This window comes from Chiloscyllium plagiosum, unplaced genomic scaffold (genome assembly GCF_037043375.1).
Source record: "Chiloscyllium plagiosum isolate Xiang-an unplaced genomic scaffold, Cpla_swu_hap1 HiC_scaffold_2, whole genome shotgun sequence".
Lineage (NCBI taxonomy): Eukaryota > Metazoa > Chordata > Chondrichthyes > Orectolobiformes > Hemiscylliidae > Chiloscyllium > Chiloscyllium plagiosum.
The window spans coordinates 129,600,496-129,624,428 of record NW_028270140.1 but is presented as its reverse complement, the minus strand read 5'-3'; the positions used below and the strand labels follow the sequence as shown (position 1 = coordinate 129,624,428).

Genomic DNA, 23,933 nt, shown 5'->3' with positions numbered 1-23,933 from the left:
ACCAATCCGCGCAGGCGCAGTGCTGAAGAAGAGCACCGCTACTTCAGGCTCCGCCCCCTCCCGCAGGCGCAGTGCTGAAGCGGCTCGCTGCTCTTTCCTCCCCCCTCCCCCATTCCTGGATTCAGGGTTCGCCTTGTCTTCCTTCTCCAAATTACAACATCCAGCGCTTTTCTTACTTGTCATCCAGTTTCGCGCTCAGTTTGTAATGGACTGTTTAACTGGAGGACCTAAGTGAGTATCTCAGACCCTGTCGACTTATATTTGTCGTTTTACTTTAACGCCGAACTAGTGATCGTCCCAGTCCCACTTTTCAATTTGCACTGGTGTTTGCTTCCGTCTGCTTGACTCCATTCATTTGAAACCAGTCTCGCTCTTCGATTGTTCATCCTGAAAACGTACACCATGTTTGTGCACATCCCATATTTTATTACTGTTTTAGACCGTGTATAATATATTCATTCAGCGAAGGTTGGTATCATTGACAAAGTTGTCACACGTTGTCCATCCTAAATGACCTTATTTGTTAACTAAATATCTGTGGTCTGTGAATCTTTCCTCTCAATATGGCTTAGCTCCATTTTCTAGTTAAAGGTAAAATCTAGAAATGATATCTAGAAAGGATAAATTGTTTTAAAAGATAATAGAGGTTTATGTCATCTGAAAGGGGAATCCACAAATTGTGGATCCATTGTTTGTAAATTGCATTTATGAATTAATGTCCCATCTGAAATTAATCTGTCTTCCAAAACAGATTATTTATTTCAGAACAAATTTGGGTGTCTTGTCTGCAAATTGACAGATGTTCCAATAATAGTGACACGACTTCAAAATTAATTAATTGAGTGAAATGACCTGAGACTTCCTTATGATATGGAAGATGTACACGCTTGTCACCTCACTATGCCATATGAGCTGCTACCTCTCTCAGCTTTACTCCCTGATCATCTGGCATTCCATGTTTCTATCTCAAATGAAAACAAAGTATTGGAGGAACTTAGCAGATCTGGCAACATTTGTGAAGTGAGAAACAAATTCAGAAATCACATAATACCAGGTCATAGTCCAACAGATTTATTTGAAATCACAACCGTTTGGAGCACTGCTCTGTCATCAGCTGAAATAGTTTTGTCCACCTCAGTCTAACACCAGCATGTCCACATCATGGGAAACAAATAGATTTTTAAAAAAATTGTTGATAAGATGTAAGATCGGTGGCTAGGCCAATATTCATTGGGCCATCCTTAATTGCCCAGAGGCCAGTTAAAAGTCAAACATATTGCTGTAGGTCTAGAGTTGCATATAGGCCAGACCTGATGAGGATAGCTCATCCCTAAAGGCCATTTACAAACCAGATAGGCTTTTACAATTGATAGTGGTTACATGGTTGTTATTTTATTCCTGAATTCTTTATTTTAAAATAAAATTTCACCATCTGCTTTGTGGGATTCAAACCAATACTCCAGAACATTAGCCTGAGGTTCTGAATTACTAGATCAGCCATTTTTACATTTAGCTTTACACTACCGCCTTTACCAACACCCCTCCCCCACCCCCCACCCCCATTAACATTTACCTGCTGAATATGTTTTTGGTGGGGAGAGAACATGTAATACGGTTAAGTGGTTAACTCATTGCTTCCCATCACTTAATTTTGAGTTCAATTCACATCAATATTACTTTTTTTTCTCCTTTTAATTTTCTCATGGATATTTTTGATGTTTCTCTCATTCTAGCATGTATTTGCAGAATATGTTGTGAGAAAAACAAAGAAAACTAAAGAACAATCCACTCAAAGTATTCATTGTAGGCAAACATTTTAAATATTAGGAACTATTGTTTAGAAATTAATGTATTAGGAAGGGAAGAAAGACACATTTTATAACCAAATGGTTGTACATTTGCAGCAGGTGTGTTTAAGTCATTATTATACCTGTATATGTCTTTTGACAAATTATGGAAAATTAGATATGAAATTAAGAAATGTTGGCTTTCCTGAACCTGATTTATGTTGTGATCTTAAGAGAGCTTCAAGTTGTTGTTTTACCGTTCTCCAGAGTATGAAGAAGAACTGGAAGCAAAGGATCAAGGATATTGAAACTTTGGCAAGCAATTATCAGAAAAACCCCATCAGCCAAACTTACAAACCAAAACTTTCAAAACCATGGCAACCATCATCAGTTTGGAAGTTGTTTCATCGTCAGCATCAAGCTTTCAATTTTGCCAAGAGTTGTAAGGAGGTAAAGTAAAATATATTACTGTATTTTCAAAATGTGAATTGAGATTCATTGCACAGTGAATAATATTTGGATTCCTAGGAAGGAAATAAGTATTCTATGAATGACTGAAGTTTCTAGAAACCATAACCCTATTTGTTAGATCTGTATTTAAAAAACTAAAAGGAATGAATCTATGTGAATGTTTGATTTTTTTTCAATCAAACATCGAAATTTGTACATTGATTCAATTTATACTTATTCCCATTTCACGTACTTCCCTGAAGCTTTTGATTTTTTTCAGCCATTTAGAACTGTACAAATGTTAGACTCCATCACCCACCAACTGATTGCTTATTCCAACCCTAAAGTGCTGCAATCCTCTATTTATTGCCGCAATAAAGATGAAAGTACAGTAATTTGTACTGTTGTACCATTGTACAAATATTACCATTTTCTTGTAGATATCAATTTATGAACTGTCTATTAAATCCCGTGCTCTTTTTATCACATAGTAAACAGCAGTGATAAAAGTCAGATAACTTTCATTTCACTATTACCCTCAGATTATGCATAATGCCTTGTTTATAAAATATCTTTCTGATCTCTGAGCAAGGTCCTTTGTTCAACTGCTCAAGAAACTCTTTCCAGAATATGTTATGAGGAAAGCAAAGGAAACTAAAGAACAATCCACTTAAAGTATTCGTTATAGGCAAATATTTTAAATATTAGGAGGTCTTGGTGAATTCATACCAATCCCAAACAGATTTTGCGTTGCAATGTCATAGCTCCTTTAGTATCAGAAATTCATATGGTTAGAAATAGCTTAAGTGTTGCGTGTAGTTGCATTATGTCTGTTGAAAAGTGTCTGAGGGCCTGTTCCATTCTTAAAAGTGATTACTTTGAAATGGATTTTCCTTATTAGCTTAGGAATCATGAATTAGACCATTTCCTGACATTGCATTACTGGGGTCTTAATTAAAGCACATGAACCAGGTCTTTTCATCCTGGGGAATTGAGGGTGAGCTGGAGTTTGACACTGCTGCTTGCAGAATGAGCCTGAAATAGGAACAGAAGTAAATAGATGCTGAGACTGCGAGATGAGAAGCCTGCACCCATTCACTTGGACATCAGTCCAGTTTTTATACAAGACTGTTGGGCTCCCAAGCCATTTCATGCTTCTTAATACCCTTGCTACCTCCATGAGACCTCTGCCTCTCCGTAAATCTCCATACCAATGTACTCAATATCCACTCCGGATTGTACTCATGATTCCTGTAATAAAATTGGGAAGTCTTTGAAAAGCTGAAGAAATTAAATTAAATCATTAATTTAATCTCCAGACTGAAAGCAGCTTCTGTTAGAATCTCTTAAAACTGTCAAAAACGTAGCTCCTGGAATTATCCATAAGAGCAGAGTGAGACCATTCAGCCCATCAAGTCTGCTGTGCTGTTTGATCTTGGCTAATAAGTTTCTCAGTCTTGTTCTCCTGCCTTTTCCCTGTAACCTTTGATCCCCTTGCTAATCAAGAGCCCAAATTGTCTGTTTTGGAAATACTCAATGATTGGCCAGCAATTCCTTTGTCCAGATCATTCATATATAATAAGAACAGTTGTGGTCCTAACCCTGACCCCTGAATAACTCCACTAGTCATGGCTGCCATTCCTGAAAAAGACCCCTTTATTCCTACTCTCTGCCTTGTGCCAGTCAGCTTGTCTTCTATTCATGCAAATATCTTGCTCGAAACACCATGGACTCTTATCTTATTTAGCAGCCTCCTATATGGCACCTTATCAAAGGCTTTCTGGAAATCCAAATAGATTTATGTAACTTGCTCGTTACCTCCTCAACAAATTGGATCTGATTTGTCAGGCATGACCTCCCCTTGATGAAGCCATGCTGACTCAGCTTTATTTTGCTGTGCACTTCCAAGATACCTACACACTCATCTTTAATAATGGACTCTTGGCCTGACATCGGTTGTTGTTAACCGGCCTATTAGTTCCTGACTTCTGCCTCCCTCCCTTCTTAAACAGAAGTGTTACATTCACCATTTTTCAGTCCTCTGGGACCCTTCCTGACTCTAGGCAATTCCTGAAAGACCACCACCAGTGCTTCCACAATCTCTGCAGCTGTCTGCTTCAAAACCCTGTTGTTCTGGTCCATCTAGTCTGTGTGATTTATCTGCCTTCAGACCTTTCAGTTTCCCCAGCACCTTCTTGTTAGTGATGGCCAGTAAACTCAGTCTGCCCCCAACTCTCTTGATTGTCACCTATTTTGAAGACTGACGTAATGTACCTATTCAGTTTCCCCACTATTTCTTTGTTCCCCATTACTAGTTCTCCAGCCTCATTTTCCAGCAGTCCAATGTCCACGTTGCCTCTTTCTTATATATCTAGCTTACCTTCATTTCATCTTCTAATTTACTGCTTGTTTATTTGACCTCTGCTGAGTTTTAAAGTCTTCCCAATCTTCTAGCTTCTCACTGATCTTCACCACATTGTCTGCTTTTACTTTTACTTTAATGTTGTCCCTGATTACACTTAGAATCATAGAATCCTGTCAATGTGGAAGCAGGCCATTCAGCCCATTGAGCCCACACCGACCTCAACTCCTCTGAGGTCCACAAACTGACTGACATGGGCTTTACAAACTTACCTGCCTTTGATGAAAATTGCAATCTCTGGGAAGTGCACAGTTCAGACAGACATTAAGCATTTTAATGAGATGTCACTTTCACAGTGAGTGTCAGTTTGCAACCTGCCACACTTTCCATTAAACTACTCACTTTGCCATTTTCAGTGACATGTGTTTGCATCATTCTGGCACAGTAATAACATTCATGCCATTGAGTCAGTGGATTTTCTTTCAAATCACAGTCCATAAACCTGAGCATGTAGTCCAGGGTGAAAGTTCAGTGCAACACTCAAGGAGGCTCTGTTGCTTTTCAAATGAAACGCTAAACTGTGATTCTGTCTGCCATCTTATATGTGCAGAACAACCTGTGCCACTTTTCAACCAAGAGAATTGAAGGTCTGCTTTCATGGTGAATATTCATCCCTCTACCAGTATCATTAAATGCCAATTATCATGTTACTTTTCTCCTTGCTGCTCAGGGGAGCTTCCTGTGAGCAAATTGGTTCTTGTATTGTATTTGTGAAGTGTTTATATTTTGAAAGTACTTCATGAGCTGTTAAGTATTTGGTGACATCCTCAAGTGCAATTTTTGTTATGTGCGTGTGTTTCTGTCTTTAGCTCTTGTTTGTTGAAGTGCTCCCTTTAGGATTACTTTGTTGATTTTTTGCTGCCAAATCAGCTCTGGAAATAACACCTAAGCCATAACTTCCTCATTATTAATGGGTTTTTTTCTACTTCAGTGACTTAGTAGAAAGTTGCATCTTTAGTAGAATGCACTCATAAAAATTAATTTGTAGACATTGATCTAGTTTGCGTCTATTTGAAAGACACAACTCATTGGATTTGGAAGTTCTAATTGCCATTGTTATGCTACACACACAACAGTTTTCCAGTGTGCTGGATAGATTCTTATTCTCCTGATATATTTGGGTATTTGTAAGAGAACTCCTTGGTTGATAATACTCTGCTCTGAAATTTGTATCAGAAGGTTTTAATCAGATGTCAAGAGCAGAATAAAAATAAAGTTATTTGGATCAAAGAACATCTTTGGCAGAGAATAATCATTTCAGCCAATGTACAAGTAAAATACTATGTGAAAAATTACCTAAAACAGGTCAGTAAAAATTATTTGAAATTAAGTTTTCCTTTAAAAACAACCACATTGAGGGATGCAGTGACACGAGGCATTTAAATTGACAGGGGTTGGCACCACGTAATAACAACCCACTTTACCCAACTTCTTCTCCCATCATCACACTTTCAGTTTTAAGAACAGCAGCCGGTCGACCAAAGGATGCATGTTCATACTTGGTAATGGGGATGAAACATCAGTTAGTAAATCTTTTGTATTGTGTGGTTACTTGTGAAGAATGGTAATGATGGTACCTTGAGAGGTTGCGTGTATCCCATTTTCATGGATAGAAACTCTGGTCAGGATTTCTCCTAATGGCTTTAGGACCTCACTGTCAAGCCTATATGGGCATCAGATGTATGAGAAACTCTCGCTTATCTATGATTTTTTTTTCCCCCCAAATTAGCCAGTTAGATGCCAGAGGGTAGTCATGCCAATCAATTAAGGACACAGGGCAAGCTCTGAAACCAGAGCCAATGGGAGACACCCCAGATTAGAGTGAACAGCAGGCTGACTTCTCAGGTAACTGAGTGAGAGTTTATTCCAAGGTGGAAGTTCCAACTCTCTTAACTATTTTAACCTACTCTTTTTTAAAAATGGTCCCAGCAACTGGCCCAATACAGTGGTGGAGGAAGAGGGATGTGAACCACATTAAAAGTGGATTGTAATTGTAGAGTCCAGCATAAAGGAATGGCCACTAAGCCTGCTGGAAGTGGGAGGTCACCAGGAAGCATCCTCCAGATTGCTGTACTATTCCTTAGACGTAACATGGGAGAATGCAGTCAGCCTCTGACAATAGTGCTTAAAGGCCCTTAATTAGTTTTTTGGTTATCTTCCATTTGTAGGTGGCAAGCTATAATCTCAGCTCCTGTGGACCAGAACAGGACGGAGCTAGGGATCTGGCACTCTGTCCGATGCTGCAGAATTCTATGCAGACCCACTTTGGCCGTCTCTACCACCGTCAGTCTCTCCCGCAACACACACTCACACACTCTCTTATATCAGGATCTAATCATTCCCCTCAGTATCCGGGCAGGAAAGTAAATGAGAAATGCCAAACAGAACATATATCTCCACACGAATGGTCCAGCTACCAAACAGAACTATATAGCAACCAAAACATAATACCATTGAAATATTTTAGTAAACATCAGGCAAAATAGAAATGTGTGCGTAAATTCTGTTTACTTTGAACTTTTATTTTAAAGGATGTTCATGTATTTGGTTTGGAGAATGAAAATGAGAAGAAGGACACTGGACATGGTCAACGAATTTACCTTGTCACAACATACACTGAGCTGTGGTTTTATTATCAGTAAGTGAGTATATAATGCTAATAATCCTAATAAAGTTGTTTCATGTGGATTTTCAGTGTTAGGGGAATCTTAAACTTTGCCTATGGGGCCTGTAAGTGTGACTGCTGCTCCACAGGTGGGTTTGCAGTGGGGGAAACCAGCAAAGTTCTGCGGGTGCCCTTCCTGCCACTTTCCCATCCACCCTCGCCTCCAGTGATTTTATTGTAGGGCAGGTGCAGAAATCTGCATGACTGGTGTTTAAAATGTTTTGGAATTTTAAGCACGCATTCTATGTAGAGCAATTTGAGTTTCTGCAAACCTATGCTGTGTTTATTTTAAAAAGAAACTAGAATTGGGCCCCAGCTTCAAACCTGCTATCAGCTCTAAGGCAAATTAATCATCAATAGAATGTGTGCTAACTGCAGGCCCTCGAGAAATTTATAAAAACATAAGCTGGGTGTTTTAGGTGCAAGAGTAAAAAAAAATTTGCATTTTGAAAGGTTTTAAGTTTTGTTTTATATATTACCAATAAACTAATCTAATCTAGCTAGAAAATAGTTTTGTAAAGTCCTCTTTGAATATTGGTAGAAAATAAACATTTTGTCGAAGTCTTTTGCCTTGCACCCATCAGAACACTTCTCAAGAATACCAATTTCGGAGCAAAACCCCAAACTGTAAACTGTATAAGCGGACGGTATTGATGCATGATTGATAGAGGCATTGCCACTGTGATTTTGGCTGTTAAAGATGATTGACAGTTAACTGTCAGGCTTTCTTTAGATTTTAAACTAGATAGGATGACTCAGTTTGGTCACGGCATTGCCCTAAGCAATGAATAAACAAATGGCTGTCACCGATTGTGTTATCTTCAAACAGATGAGTGCATTGCGTGCTGTTTTTTGCAAAGAGTATGTATATTAATAAATGCAGCTTTCTTCTTATTCTAATCTGCCATCTGTGAGCCCAGCCGAAATCCATGAATTGATTTCACTGTAATTCTTTGCACCTTCAGAATTATCCTATAAAAGTTGTCTAATCACCAAAATACAGCCAATGCTTGGCAATGTGTCGCAAGATTTGCAAGGGTGGGCTATTCAATATGGTCAGTATCTAGTTTGTTGCCAAAGTGATATGTAATATTATCAACCAATCTTTCAGAAATGTTGCCTATACACCAGGTATCACAGTGGCACTGAAGCTTAATTCTGCTACTTTACAGTAACAACCCAAAGGTCTTTGCCACTAACAGAATGCTGCTATCAAACCGAAAGTACTTATTGCCTTTCACACAAACGTGTATTGTGGTACATGAATTTCAATTCTGATAGTTATTTGTCAATTGTCATTAACTGATGCATCCTTCAATACCTCTATGAACCAGAATCAACTTGCCAACCAATCAGCACTTTCCTCGCATACAGTATAAATTTTGGTTTTCAACTTGCAAATTCTTGAAACTTAAAGAGTACAAGACTAAAAGTTTCGACAAGATGTTTTTTTTTTGTTCAGCAATACTTACATTCTGTACGATGAACCAATTATTTAAGGTCCTAATGAGTGATGTAATGTCAACTACTTATAAATGCATTGATGACCATTGATTAAAAATGCTTATTTTTGTGTGAAACTAGCTTTTTCAGCTTTATTGGTTACATTTTACCAATGTAATTCTTCAATATACCCCTGCCCAGGAAAAAATTCAAAACAAAACTAAAAACAACTACATTTTGAAATACTGCCAAAACACAGTGGCTCATGACAGTTTTGCATTTGGTGATTCGCAAATGAGTTTGAACTTCAGAAATATTGATTTTCAAATTTTGCATTTTTGGATGCCAATTGCACCCAAACAGAAACCCTTTTACACATTATGCACTTAATTATAATGGAATTCTTGAGTGGAATAGTTTCTAATTCTTTTGGTAAAGTATAGTTATGTCCAAACCTTTAGGGTTTAAAAGGGCAAACTTTAAGCTGCTTCCTAAATATGCACGATTGAACTTGCTCAGGGTGGCAGAATTACTGATATCAGTCGGGTTCTATTTAACCTCTTTCTGCTGAATAAAGTTTTACAAAGATGCTTTTAGCGTTGAAATGGCTTATTGTACAGTCTGATATTTAAATTTTTAATTGAATTTTAGAAAGCTAATAACCCTCTATTTCAAAAGCCATTAACATGACATATGTTCAAATTTTCAGGTACAAGTAACCTACACCTCCTATTTTTTCAGTATTTCATCACTGTTTTGCAGGAAATATCGAAAGTCATTAATGCATTGCTATGAAGTAATTCCAGAAGGATCTGTGTGCCATTTGTATTTTGACTTGGAATTCATTAAACAAGCAAATCCAGAATGTGATGGGAAGCAAATGGTGTCAAAGTTAATTCAGGTGCTGATCTATATTTGTTTAGCTTTAGTGTCTTATCTTGGGTTTTTTCTCATTGAAGTATTTTATTTGTTTATTTTAGGTCAGTTTCATTAGATTGAAAAAAAAATCCTGCATATATACAGTGACTTTAATGTAAAAATAATCCCAGGCTAGGTCACAAAGATGTAATCAAATAGTAATCTATGTCAAAGTAAAAAAAAGATTCTTGGTCAAAGGGGTGGATTTTCAAAAAAAAGCATTTAACATTTGAGGCATTGGGGAATTGGGAGTGAATGCAAGTCAATGAGCACAGGGAATGAGTCAGTGAAAGATGGTGCAGATTACTTATTATGAGCAGTGAAGCTTTGGATGAGCTAAAGATTGTGAATGCTGGAAAATGTGTGGCATACTAGAAGAGCATTGCATTGCTTCCTGAGGTAACAAAGGCTGATGAACAAGCTAAAAATAATTTTGGCAGCATATGGTCTGTGATGGAGAGGTGGACGATATTTAAAAATTCTTTCGTAGATGTGGGCACCACTGGCAAAGCCAAGATTTATGCACTGTTCTGAATTGCCCTCGAGAAGCTGGTGGTGAGCAGAGTTGAGGAATGCAGTCTTTGTGATGAAGAGAAAATGGGATTGGTGGCTTAGAATAACATTAAATAAAATTCCAATGTTGGAAACAATCTGGTTTGACATGAAAGTACCGAAGAAATATAATTGATGTCAAGGGTACAGGATTTCAGACAGAAATGCTTCACGCAGAGGGTTGTGCTTAACTCATCCAGGACTGGATCTCAAGCAAACAATCTGACAATGCTGAGGTAGAGGAAACGTGGAATTTGCTGTCATCTGTGTTCTTGTGGAACCTGATAACTTGTATTCAGATCATGTCTCTACATTCTGGCATAATTTTGTACCTATGTTCCTTTATGCATAGGATGGCGCGGGGTCTGACAACCTTTACACTTCTCACTGTACTCCTGTACTTGAGTAAATGTGACAATAAATCTAATTATAATTATAAATGAATAAAACCATGTAGACCATCTTAGTTCAATGTCTAAAACAATTGTACACTTCCCTCATTGCAGCATTATTTTGTTTCTGGGCTGATTCCAGGTTTTTATCTTCCGGGCCATAAGACTGTAGGACATAGAAGCAGAAATTAGGCCATTTGGCCCATCAAGTCTGCTCTGCTATTCAATCATGGCTGATAGGTTTTTCAACCTCATTTTACTGCTTTCTCCCTGTAAACTTTGATCCCTTTAGCGATCAAGAACTTATCTATCTTTGTTTTCAATATACTCAGTGATCTAGCTACCACAGCCTTCTGTGGCAATGAATTCCGCAGATTCACCACTCTGGCTAAATAAGTTTCTCCTTGCCTCCATTCCAAAAGGTCTTCCCTTGACTCTAAGACTGCCCTCAGGTCCTCGTCTCGCCTGCCAATGGAAACATCTTCCCAGTGTCCACTCTGTCCAGGTCAATCAGTATTCTGAAAGTTTCGATTAGATTCCCCCTCAGCCTTTTATATTCCATAGAGTACAGTCCCAGAGTCCTCAAACATTCATCATATGTTAAGCAATCCATTCCATGTTGTTGGCTCATTTTCCAACTCTCCAGTCCTCCCATTTCAGTTCTTGTCCCCAGTTTCAATATTCGCTACCGACGTTATTTGTGTATAAAGGTCAACCAGATAATGGATTTTTATAAAACTTTTGAAGTATACAAATTAAACAACAATGTACTAACTTTGTGGTTTTTGCGAATTGCTTAGCCACAAAAGTAAAGTTTCAAGTTAAATATGGGTTAACAGATCTCAGCCAGCAGGGGAAGTGAAACTGCAATTAGTTTTAGTGTCCCGAGGCTAGTGGGATGAAGGTTAGCCAAGTTTCCTGCTTTTGATTACTAAATGATGACCGCTGCTGGAAAATATGCACAGGTATTAGATTGGACCGATAATATCCTCATAGTTTAGTGACTTGCTAACATTTTTTAAAAAATTGATGTAGATAATTGAGTACTACTGGTTAGTATGGAATTTGGCCCCAACAAATGAAAACATTCTAATATTCTAAATGCTTCTTTAGTAAATACAGTTTACTTGAACTTGATTTTTGCGAGAACATTCTGTACCAAGACTTAAAATTGTGTGTTCTGTAAATTGATGGTACAGTAAAAATGATATGGTGTACATATTTAAGTACAGAATTTTCTTCTTCGTAAAAGGACCTTGTGTGGTTGTGTATGATGTCTTTATCTGATTAAGTACTAACAATAAAACTTTGCTTCTTTTTATTCAGTATCTTTGTCAAAAATTGGAAGAAATACACAAAATAAATTGTTCAGTGAACGATGTTTTGAACTTGGACTCCAGTACGCATCAAAAATTTAGTCGACACCTAATATTTCATCTTCCTAATGCAGTCTTTAAGAATAATGTGCATGTTGGTAAGAATTCTATGATCACGTTTCTCATAACTAGGTTTGGTGTCTTCATATTGCAACGAAAGCAAAACAGCTCACTATCAATGGATGCGGACAGCGAGAGCTAATGCTTTATGCAGACTCCTTGTAATGTTACCCTAGCTGCAGCATATTGGGATGTTTGTTCAGTTACAATGGCTAAAGGCAAAGGATCAGGATGAGCAATTGTGAGATTGGAAAATTATTTATTAAAATCTGCACCATCTTTGGAGTGAGTGAAAACATTTATTCAGTCTTAAGTGGTTTTGTCCAAAAGGGGAAAGGCTTAATTTAAATAGCATATCTTATAAACGTTACACATTTTAAATTTATTCAGAACTGAATTTGCTGTTGATTTCCTTTCATCTATCTGGGATTTGCTGAAAGACAGCTGCAGATGAGCCAGAGGCTTTTTACTCATTTATTTTTGATTTTTCACATTCACTATTTGGTTTCAATATCTTTTTTTTAGTATTATTTATTTAGGGAATTCGTATATTGCTAGCTAGGCCAACATTGCCCAAGCCCAAATTGCTCTTTAGAAGTTGGTGGACAGCTGCCTGCTTGGGCACTGTACATGTACCCACAGTGCTGTTCAGAAGGGAGTTCCAGGATTTGAAATGGTGACATAGTTTCAAGTCTGGATAGTGTGCGGCTTGGAGTTCATCCTGCGCTTTCCCCTTCTTCCCATTTAGCTATTATCCAACATGGGCATTATTAAGCAAGAAATTAAAGTAATTGTATGCAACAAATTATTGTGCCTGTGATCACATAACCATACCAGTTAACTATGGGATTTGCATTTTATTTTAGGAAATTTTATAAGAACAATTTTGCAGCCTGTGATTAGACTATTGGAAAAAAGATGTGGGAAAACTGACCAAGATGATGGTGGCGGTGCCTTGCTGTCAACTCACACATTTATTCCAGTCACTCAAGTCTCTAGGAAGAATTCTAGTGTCAGTGATTGTGAAAATCCCCCCTCAAAAAGGAGTAAGTCTGCATTGTGGGAAAAATTGGATGAAAGCAATATGGACCCGGATCTGTCATTTCTAATTGTCAAAGATATACATGGAAAGGACCAACTCTTTGTGGATTTAGGTAAATGCATTTTAATTTCGATCTATATATGCAGTCAATAATCAAGTAATAACTGACCCCTCTTGGATATGTCCAGGAATAACTCAATTAGTTAGCTAGTCTCAGTTAGCCAGTGCAGTGCAGGATGTGGCTGGTTGAGCAGCACCAAGAAATAATGGGAGAATACATTTTAATAATTCCATAAGCTATTACACACAAAAAAATGTGGTTTTGTATTTCTTAATTTTAATGTTTAGGTTTTGAAAAAACAGTGGGCAGTTTTTTCTGAGAAGTCACAATCAATTGATGGTAAATTGGAGAGTCATTTTAATAGATTCTTAGGAGTTACACGAGGTTAGTAACAGCCTAGCTTTTCTGAGTCAGACACAAAATGCTGGATAAACCTAGCAGTTCTGACAGCATCTGTGTAAAGAGAAAAACAGAGTTGATATTTTGAGTATAATATGACCCTTCTTCAGTTCCGCAGCTATTGGGAATCTGAGCTGCAAGTCGAAAATGCTGACAAAGTAGTTTCGGAGAAAATCATGTATATTAATAATTTATTTTTCTGTGATTGCTAACCACAGTTGCACTTTATGTAATGCAAGGAACTATTTGCCCAAATTTAAATTCTACTTCATAGTTCCTTTCATTAGTTGTAATGTTTAATATGCAATTAGACTTGTGCTTTGCTTTGATTTTTTTTCTTCTTTTAAAAAGGTGTGTACACAAAGAACAGAAACTTCCGATTGTATAAATCATCCAAACTGGGAAAGAATACTTGTTTTGAAGTTGCTGAAGACAACCAGTTTGTTCCAAAACCTGGAAAGAATGTTTCTACGGAGGAGCTATTTTTTCTCAGCTCTTTGGTCAGCAATGTCAGGTAAACCATCTGTAATGTCCAGTAATCTTTTGAGAAGTAGGGGGAGAAATCTCTGTTGCAATATGCAGTGCTATCCCACTGCCTTATGTAAATCCAAAATTGGGTCACATAAAATGATTTGAAATTTTAATCTAATACTTAGTTGTTGTCATTGTTTTCCTCTTCAGTTAGATTTTAAGTTCTTGATAAGAATTAAAGTTCTCCCAGGGTTCTTGCAAATCTTTTTCACTCAACCACTATTATTCAACTTTTTTCTATGTGAGTATTGCATTTGCACATTGTGGCTGTTCAACTTGCTTAAATAATGCTCAAAACTAATTGTTGTATGAGAAGTTCAGGGAGATCTGATGAAGTCTTATATAAATGAAAATTTGCTATTTCCAAAAGAGTATCTTAGTATATGAAACTTTAATAAAAGTAATGTATACTAATAAAAATCCATTTTCAGTCTTCTTTTTCTACTTTCTCAAGAAAGTTTACATTGTTTTCTTCAAATTTATATTGTTGCACCATACACTAATCAAATTTTTGGATTATCTTCTGAGAATACAGTTTTGTTCAAATCAATCAAGAAATTAATAGTTTGATCAATCTTTTCATCCATATCATGGGCAATCATGTTTGAACAAGTTGTATGCCTGATTATACAAATTTGCTGCTTTCATTGCACCTTAATTTCTACAATGAATTGCAATAATAAAGAGAAAACAAATAATATTCAAAGAGTATAGTAAATTGCATTCAATGACATTAGTTTTCATGTGATCCAGACCAGCCAATAAAGTTGAATATTTTAAATTGACTTGTAGAAATTCGATGCATGCAAGATGGTAATTGTCAGAAAGAATGTCATATGTTAATACAATTAAAATAAACATCATTTGCAAACTTCTACAATGAAATTACGATGAAAATTTCAGATTTTGTGATGGCATGACAGTTCTGACTTGTAATAACTCCGATACAGAGGAAACCAAAGGATGGCACATGCAAAATGACCCACATCTTTCTGCATCAGGTATTTTGTTTTTTCATAATCTGTTTTGGTTACTTATAAAGCTGTTTTTGTTATAGTTATTAGCACAGGGGTCGAGTCATGGAGTCATACAGTAGACCTGTCGGTCCATACTGACCAAGTTTCCCAAACTAAACTAGTCCCAGTTGCTTGGATTTGGCCCAAATCTCTCTAAACATTTCCTATTCATGTACCTATCCAAATGCCTTTTAAATGTAACTGTACCTGTGTCTACTACTTCCTCTGGCAGTTCATTCTACATAAAAACCATCTGCTGTGTGAAAAGTTGCCCCTCAGGTCCTTTTTAAATCTTTCCCCTCTCACCTTGAAAATATGTGCCCTAGTTTTGAACTCGCCCACCTTAGGGAAAAGACCTTTGCTATTCACTTTATGCCCTTCGTGATTTTACAAACTCTATAAGGTGACTCCTCAACCTCCTACGCTCCAGTGAAAAAAATCACAGCCTATCCAGCCTCATCTTATAACTCAAACCCTCCAGACCTGGCAATATCCTGGTAAATCTTTTCTGAACTCTCTCAAATTTAAGTATATCTTTCCTATAACATGGAAACCAGAACTGTAAACAGTTTTCCAAACTTGGCCTCACCGATATCCTGTACAACTGCAACATGACATCTCCACTTCTATACTCAGTGGTCTGAGCAATAAAGGCTAGTGTGCTAAACGCCTTCTTCACCACCCTGTCTATCTGTGATGCAACTTTCAAAGAACTATTGACGTATACTCTTAGGTTTCTCTGTTAGACAACACTACTCAGGGCCCTACCTTTAACTGTACAAGTCCAGGCTTTGTTTGTTTTACCAAAATGCAATACTTTGCATTTATCGAAATTAAGCTCCATCTGCCACTCCTCAGCCTATTGGCCCAATTCATCAAGATACCTTTGTCATCTAAGATAACCTTCTTCACTGTTGACCCCACCAATTTTGGAGTCTGCAAACTTACTAACCATGCCTCTTAAATTCTCAATAAATAGTTTATATAAAAGACAAACAAAAGTGGACCCAACACCAATCCCTGCATAGGCCTCCACTTCAATGAACAACACTCCACCACCACCATCTATCTCCCACCGAGAAGCCGATTCTGTCAATCACTAATAGAAAACAGTTTCTTATTTCTTTTAATAAGATCCAAATAGGATTTTCGCTATCTGTTTCAGTGTTAATTTCAAAGTTAAGTGTAGAGCATTCAGTTGTAGATACATACCCTTTCATTCATCTAGCTGTTGGCATCTGAACCACTGACCAGTACATCCATCTCCAACATTTCAAATAAGTGTGGATGTACAAATAAGTACCGTAGATGTGGTCACATTAAATTTTACAGTCTATGCCTTTGACTAAAACCTAGTCTTAGTCCAACTCCTTAAGTGAGACCTGGAAGAGGAAATAACAGATTTGAAAACACAATTCTGCTCATTTACTGAAAAGTTAACATCTAGAATAGGTTAAATCAGTGAGACGATTTGAAAGGTATAAAATAGGATACATGGAATTAAAAAGAAAAAGAGAGAATCAAATAGCTATTTTTTCCTGTAACTAATGATGAAACAGTAGTATATCAGTAATGTAATCCAGAGGTCTGGACTGAGTCGCAAGACACAACTTCATATCCTAGCCTAGTTGCTGGCAAAATTCACGTTTAATAAAAGTTGAATAAAATGGTTCCATTAATAATGGTTATGAAATTATTGGATTGACATAAAAACCTGTGTGCTTTGCTCATGGTTTACCTGCAGTGGACAAAATCTGACAACCTTACCCGGTCTGACCTAGAAATGATTTCAGACCCACAGCAGGTTAATTCCTACCTGCCCTCTAAAATGGCTAAGTAAGCAACTCAGTTATATCACTATAGTCAGGTATTTTTCCCCTTTGGACTATTACAATCAAAGGATCAACCTTGGTTGAATGAAGAATGCAAGAGAATGCACCAGGAACAGCACTAGGTTTACCTAAAATGAGATATTAGAGATGAAAAAGGTCAATTTGCATGACAAATTGCGAAGCAGCATGTAAAGAGCAAGGCAATTGTACAATTAGTGAATTAAGAGCAGTTCTTTCTACATATGGGCATGTACTGCTTCATATCTGAGTAGGTGTGAATACTACCGAGCACGGTGCAATCATCACTGAGCATCCTCACTTCAGATCTGATAACAGATGATGGTCATTGCTGAAGCAGCTGAAGATGGTTGGGCCTAGAACACTACCCCAAGGAATGCTTGCAGAGCTGTGTTGATAAAATGACTGACCTCCAGTAAATATAACCATCTTTCTTTATGTTTGGTATGATTTCAAACAGTGGAGTTTTCCTCCTGATTCTCATTGATTCCAGTTATGCCACGGCTTCTTAATGCCACACTTGGTCAAATGAGGCCTTGATTTCAAGGACTTTCATTCTCACCTCACCTCTGGAATTCAACTCTTGTCCATGCTTGAACCAAGGCTGTAATGTGATCAGAAGCTGACTGGTCTTGGTGGAACCCAAACAGAACATTAGTGAAGGGGTTATTGCTAAGCATTTATGGCATTGAGAGCACTGTTGATGACACCTTATGGATGATTGAGAGTAAACTGATGGGGCTGTTGACTGAGGCAGATTTGTCTTACTTAGAACATACAGGATATACCTGTACAATTTCCACATTGTCGCGTAGATGCCAGTGTTGTGGCTGTACTTGATCAGCTTGGTTGTGGACACAGCAAGTATTAGATTAGATTAGATTAGATTACTTACAGTGTGGAAACTAGCCCTTTGGCCCAACAAGTCCACACCAACCTGCCGAAGTGCACCCACCCAGACCCATTCCCCTACACCGAACGAACACTACGGGCAACTTAGCATGGCCAATTCACCTAACCTGCACTTTTTGGACAGTAGGAGGAAACCGGAGCACCCAGAGGAAACCCACGCAGACACGGAGAGAATGTGCAAACTTCACACAGTCAGTCGCCTGAGGTGGGAATTGAACCCGGGTCTCTGGCGCTGTGAGGCAGCAGTGCTAACCACCGTGCCACCCACATATTAGAGTATGAGTGTTTGGTATTATTACCAGAATATTGTCTGTATTTGTAGCATTTGCAGCATTTGGTCTCTCCAGCTATTTCTGAATATCAGGTGCAGTGCATTTCATGAATTGGCTGAAAAATGGCATTGAGGGAAGTAGTGACTTAATGGTAATGTCATTGGACTAATCCAGAATCCCAGGCTAATGTTCTATGGATGTGGGATTGAGTTGAACTATGGTAGATGGTGAAATTTGAATTCAGCATGGAATTAAAAGCTCAAACGGCAATCGTGTAACTCAATTGTTTTAAAAACTCATTTGTATAAAGAACTGTAGATGCAGGAGATCTGAAACAAAACTCAGCAGGTCTGACAGCAGCTGTGGGAAGAAAGCAGAGTTAATATTTCAAGTCTGAGTTCAATTTCTGTTTGTGTCAAAGCTAATTCATTAATGCCCTTTAGGGAATAAAACCTATTGTCCTTGCCTGGTTTGGCCTACATGTGACCTGTGACTCACAACAATGTGATGTTGATTCTTAACTGTCCTCTGAAATGGCCCTAACAAACCAATCAGATCAAGAGATATTGGGGATCGGAAATAAATGCTGGCCCAGCCAATGAACCAAAAATGGATGATTTACTTGGCACTTGTGGCTGAAAACAAATTTCCTTCTCATTCGCAATGATGTGATGGGCAGCCCCACCATTGAGGATGCAAATATTTGTGCAGCCTCCTTCTCTTATGAGTTTTTCAACTGTTCACCACTATTCATGGCTGGATGTGGCAGAACTGCAGATCTTATCCAGTAGTTGTTGGATTGCTTTGCCCGCTATACTGTTTGGCATGCAAGTAGTTCTGTTTTGTAGCTTCATCAGGTTGACAGTAGTTCCATGGTGTAAGTTTGTCCGGTTGATACTTTACAGTTTGCTATAAATTCTGTCTTATGATCTTATACTCCACAACTATCTGATGAAGGAGCAGTGCTCCGAAAGCTGGTGCTTCCAAACAAACCTTTGGACTATAACCTGGTGTTGTGTGATTTTTAGCTGAAAATGTGTTGCTGGAAAAGCGCAGCAGGTCAGGCAGCATCCAAGGAACAGGAGAATCAACGTTTCGGGCATAAGCCCTTCTTATGGGCGGCACGGTGGCACAGTGGTTAGCACTGCTGCCTCACAGCGCCTGAGACCCGGATTCAATTCCCGACTCAGGCGACTGACTGTGTGGAGTTTGCACATCCTCCCCGTGTCTGCGTGGGTTTCCTCCAGGTGCTCCGGTTTCCTCCCACAGTCCAAAGATGTGCAGGTCAGGTGAATTGGCTATGCTAAATTGCCCATAGTGTTAGGTGAAGGGGTAAATGTAGGGGAATGGGTGGGTTGCGCTTCGGTGGGTCGGTGTGGACTTGTTGGATGCTGTATATAAACCACCCCGAACCCCTCGATTAGATTTCAGTCTCTCCCTCACTCCTGGGTATCTCATATGCTGTATGTAAACCACCCTGAACCCCTCGATTAGATTTCAGTCTCTCCCTCACTCCTGGGTATCTCATATGCTGTATGTAAACCAACCTGAACCACTTTCTCTTGTGTGATTTTTAACTTTGTACACCACAGTCCAACACCCGCACCTCCAAATCATTGATACTTCTAGGTTTGCTTGGTGCTGGTCCTGCACTTTTCATTGAACCAGGGTTGATCAATGAGCTTAATGATAATGATGGAGTGATGGATTTGCTGGGCCATGATGTTACAGATTATGGTTGAATACAGTTCATGAATGCCCAATATTTAGTCATTAGAAATCTCCCCTTGTAGTAGCGCCATACTTTTAGGGAAGGCTCAGTTACCTTTGGTAGCTGGATGCCTGGTTTGCATCCAGCACAAGCCAAAGTTACTATGAAGGACTCTCATTCCCAACCTTGCCCCTTGCCTGAGAGATGTTGACCCTCTGGTTAAATCACCACAAGTCTTCACTCTAATGAGAGAGCTGCCCTTGGTCTGGTATGGTGAGGGCAACTTTACTTTCAGTGCCACACTGAGGGTATCCTTAGTCTGAAGAAAGGACAACTTCTTGACATGACTGAATAGTGGTCAGTCACAGCTGGATCTGTGGCAGACTGATTGCTGAGGATGAGGTTAAATATATGTTTTCTCTCCTGTTGGTTCCCTCAACACTTGCTGCAGACCCTGTCTAGCAGTTACATTGTTTAGGACCTGACCAGCTCGGTCAGTACAGATGATATTGAGCCACTCTTGGTGATGGACATTGAAGACCCCATCCAGTGTATATTCTATGCTCTTGTTACCCTCCAGACTTCCTCCAAATAATTTACAACATGGAGGAGTAATGATCCATCAGTTGAGGAGAGGACCATAAGGTGGAGGGTATTTTCTTGTCCATGTTTGACCTGATACCATGAGACTTTGATGACACTAAGGGCAACCCCTTGCCAACTGTATATTACTGTGCTGATCTTTGTTGGACCGGTCCTATATATATATGTCAGGACATACCCAGGGATGATGAATGATGATGGTGGTGTCTGGAACATTGTCATACTCACTAAATTATATCTTACAGATAATGACAGGCTGTTGCTTGACCAGTCTGAGAGAGATCTTCCAAATTTTAGCCCTGACCTCCAGATGTTAATGAAGAATACTTTCAGGTTGAATTTTCCCTTGTTGTTTCCGTTGACCTAGACTGATGCCAGGTGGATTCAGTTATTTCCTTGAGACCATTTAGTGGTTTTGAAGCACCCAACAGCTTGCTATTTTCATTTCTTTGGGCAGTTAAGATTCAACAACATTGCTGTGGGTCTAGGGTCACACGTAGGCTAAACTAAATAAAGATTGCAGACATTGATGAACCTGAAGTGTTTTACAACAATGGTTTCCTGGTTATTATTAAACCAGAGCACCCAGAGGAAACCCATGCAGACACTGGGAGAATATGCAAACTCCACACACACAGTCAGCCAAGACAGGAATTGAACCTGGGTCCCTGGCGCTGAGGCAGCAGTGCTAACCACTGAGCCACCGTGCTGTGATTTTATGACCTTTTAGAAAAGAATTCTTCTCAGAACAAATTGAAACCCATCTGTCTCTATTTTAAAAAAATCAAAGTACCAAGATTGATAATAATGCATATTTATCAAGGCTGAATTGTTTTACAGATATGTTTGGTTACCATTGTTCACCGTACCCAGAGATTGACAGTTTTATTACTCGTCAAGTAAACAAAGGAGGAATACAAGGTGGTAAGTTTCAATCCCTTCAACCTTAAATCCCAATTCATTAGGAAAGCAGAGCTATTAATTTCACGTAACACTGATTTCAAAATAGCTTTAATTTATTTCCTTAGTCTTGCGTCGATGGAATTATTTCTCTTCTGAAGAACTGATTGTGTATGATATCATCAAAAACCACTGGTGTGACAACATTGGAAGAGCTCATAAACACAACCATATAATGTAAGTACAGTTCACAAATTGTTAAATGATCTAAGCAGGCTTCTCTGCAATCATTGGGGCACTCAGAACATGCAGCATCTGGATAGAAAGGTTAATGTTTCTGGTCAGTGACCTTCAGAATTGATGAAGTGACATTGACCTTAAATAACAACTCTCACACGTGCTTAAATTAGTACAATTAGTACAGACAATTGTACTACTTTTAAAAATATTCTGAAAGATGGTAGAGCTAGTTAAAGTCAAAGCATACTGTCAGTAAGTTACTAAGATAAGGTTTGAAAAGATTGTATTCTCCTATAATACAACTCTACAAACCACCTGTCATAAAATATATTCACAGTGAATCTGACTTCAACTCCATGCCTTATGTTGCAATCAACTTTCTCTCAAATACACAGACTTCAGCATTCACTGCTATACTTGTGTGAAATTTGATTATCATAAATACATTTTTAAAAAATGCTATTTATTTCTTGCAGAAAAATATAGTGCATGGTTGAGTTCTGCAATTTATTAATGGCTGGCAGCAATTTTTTTTCTACTGAGGGATACAATATAGGAAATCATATTGTTGTATTATTTTTATTTTGTAGGATTGTCGTTGACTTGAAGAGGGGAATCTGGTACCAGAAATGTTATGATCCTGTTTGCCGAACTCAGAAGTTCAAATCTGAAAGTGAGAACTAATTTTATTCTATTGAATATTTGAAGTTTCATTAGATAATGCAGTAGTAGTCTTCTGTAGACTAACTTATGCTAAATTCCTTTTAAATTCAAGATCACCCATTACCCCAGGAATGCTGTTTGGACTTCCTCATTGATATGGTATGTTATGATACAAAGGTTTAGATCAATATCAAAATAGTGATGTAGAAGCTGAAAATAAATCATTTGAGCTTGTAATAATAGTCATTTCCAGTGGAGTAAGCTTGGCAAGCTGCAATTTAACAAATGAAGCATTTTATTTCATTGTATTGAAGACCTAATGACTTCTGTCCCTATTAACATGCTAATTAAGTATATAAACAAGATGGACCAGTTTTCCTGTTTTCACTTTCGGAATATGTTGAAGAATATCTGAAAGTATGTCAATGAGAAAAGGACATTAGCAAGGCATATAAATGGCAGATGATGACAAGTGTGGGGGAAGCACTTTGGTTGGAAGAACATTGAAACAAAATATAAAAGATCTGGTAAAATCCTAAAGGGAGATTAGGACAGAAAGACCTGGGTGTACGAATGAACAGAGTTTTGAAGGTAACACTGATAGGTAGTGAGAGTAGTTAATAAAAGCAGAGTGTTCTCAACTCTAGATGATTAAGCACAAGTGGATGCAGCATCAATTTCCCACCCACTGGATTCATTCCTTGTGCGTGTTGACCAGCATCCATTTGTGCTGTCCTCTGCTCTTTTATATCTTCTACAGATGTAACATTAAGCTCAAAACCAATATATTTTCACTGAATGAACATTTTATATAAGAGGAACCAGCTGAAATGTATGTTCTCACCAAATGTTTGTTAATTGTTGCAGGGATATCAACTTATCCATATATTTCCTTTAATATCATCTGAAAATTAGTTATTACTAACCAACAGCAAATTTGTTTGAAATGGAATCTTTCTTTCAGGATAATGAATTTGTTTTTACCATGGATGAAGATGGGAACATTGAAGCAAGTCAAAGTAATGTACCTCCAACAGACACTAACTTGCATCTTGGTAACATTTGGGTACATTCTGAAACACAATGTTCTGTCCTTATGGAAAATCTGGATACAGCTTTTATTGATAACATTGATGATGATGCAATGTTATTAGAAGCTGTTGAAGACTCTGAATTCAATATTAATCTTAATATACAGTCAGAGTTGAGTAATAAGGAGCCTGAAATACTGTCTGACAACGACTTACTGGCAGCTGTGAGGGAACTGGAGGCATTTGCAAGCATAGGTACAAAATAGATCCTGTAAATACATACTGGTCTCCAAGTGAAAGTTTTTGATAAACCCCTTTTTTTGTTTCAAATTGGTCAGAATCTGTTTTCAGGAATTCCTCAGTGAAGTTCTCGGGAAATCTTATAGCTCTTCTGTTCTTCTATTTACAGCATTCAGGACTTTTGTTTCCTCCATTAGGCAATGTAAGAAAATAATGTTTGACATTTTATTAGATCCACATAAGTGTAAAAATCAGTATATTTGTAAAACATTTTGCTATAAGAAATACATTAAGTATATAGAACCTTTATTTTGATAGACAAATGCATACAGTTTTACTTTGTTTTCTATTAAATTTGACTCTTCAAACAAATTTGTAATACTGAAAGCTTTCATCT

General features: G+C 38.0%; 1 protein-coding gene across 4 annotated transcripts; it reads left to right on the top strand.

The window, feature by feature from the left end:
- Positions 1–73: 73 nt before the first annotated feature.
- primpol (primase and polymerase (DNA-directed)) lies at positions 74–23,927 on the top strand. 4 transcript variants are annotated; one of them, XM_043705714.2, is made up of 13 exons: positions 74–231; positions 2,055–2,237; positions 7,191–7,297; positions 9,530–9,668; positions 11,956–12,103; positions 12,932–13,219; positions 13,919–14,081; positions 15,002–15,099; positions 21,303–21,386; positions 21,491–21,599; positions 22,193–22,275; positions 22,378–22,424; positions 23,230–23,924. In XM_043705714.2, the coding sequence occupies exons 2-13, from the start codon at positions 2,058–2,060 to the stop codon at positions 23,560–23,562; spliced, it is 1,779 nt and encodes a 592-aa protein (XP_043561649.2). In that variant the 5' UTR covers positions 74–231; positions 2,055–2,057; the 3' UTR covers positions 23,563–23,924. The 4 variants fall into 4 exon arrangements, with proteins under 4 accessions (XP_043561649.2, XP_087829619.1, XP_043561657.2 ...); XM_043705722.2 differs by lacking the exon at positions 74–231 and adding an exon at positions 252–468 and having other exon boundaries at positions 23,230–23,925; XM_087973493.1 differs by lacking the exon at positions 12,932–13,219 and having other exon boundaries at positions 23,230–23,927.
- The last annotated feature ends 6 nt before the right edge of the window (positions 23,928–23,933 follow it).

Excerpts from the sequence above, each read along its gene's own strand:
- primpol (XM_043705722.2), top strand. The coding sequence starts at position 2,058 with ATGAAGAAGAACTGGAAGCAAAGGATCAAGGATATTGAAACTTTGGCA. Across the intron at positions 2,238-7,190 it reads TTGCCAAGAGTTGTAAGGAG|GATGTTCATGTATTTGGTTT; the intron begins GTAAAGTAAAAT and ends TTTATTTTAAAG. Across the intron at positions 13,220-13,918 it reads CCAACTCTTTGTGGATTTAG|GTGTGTACACAAAGAACAGA; the intron begins GTAAATGCATTT and ends TCTTTTAAAAAG.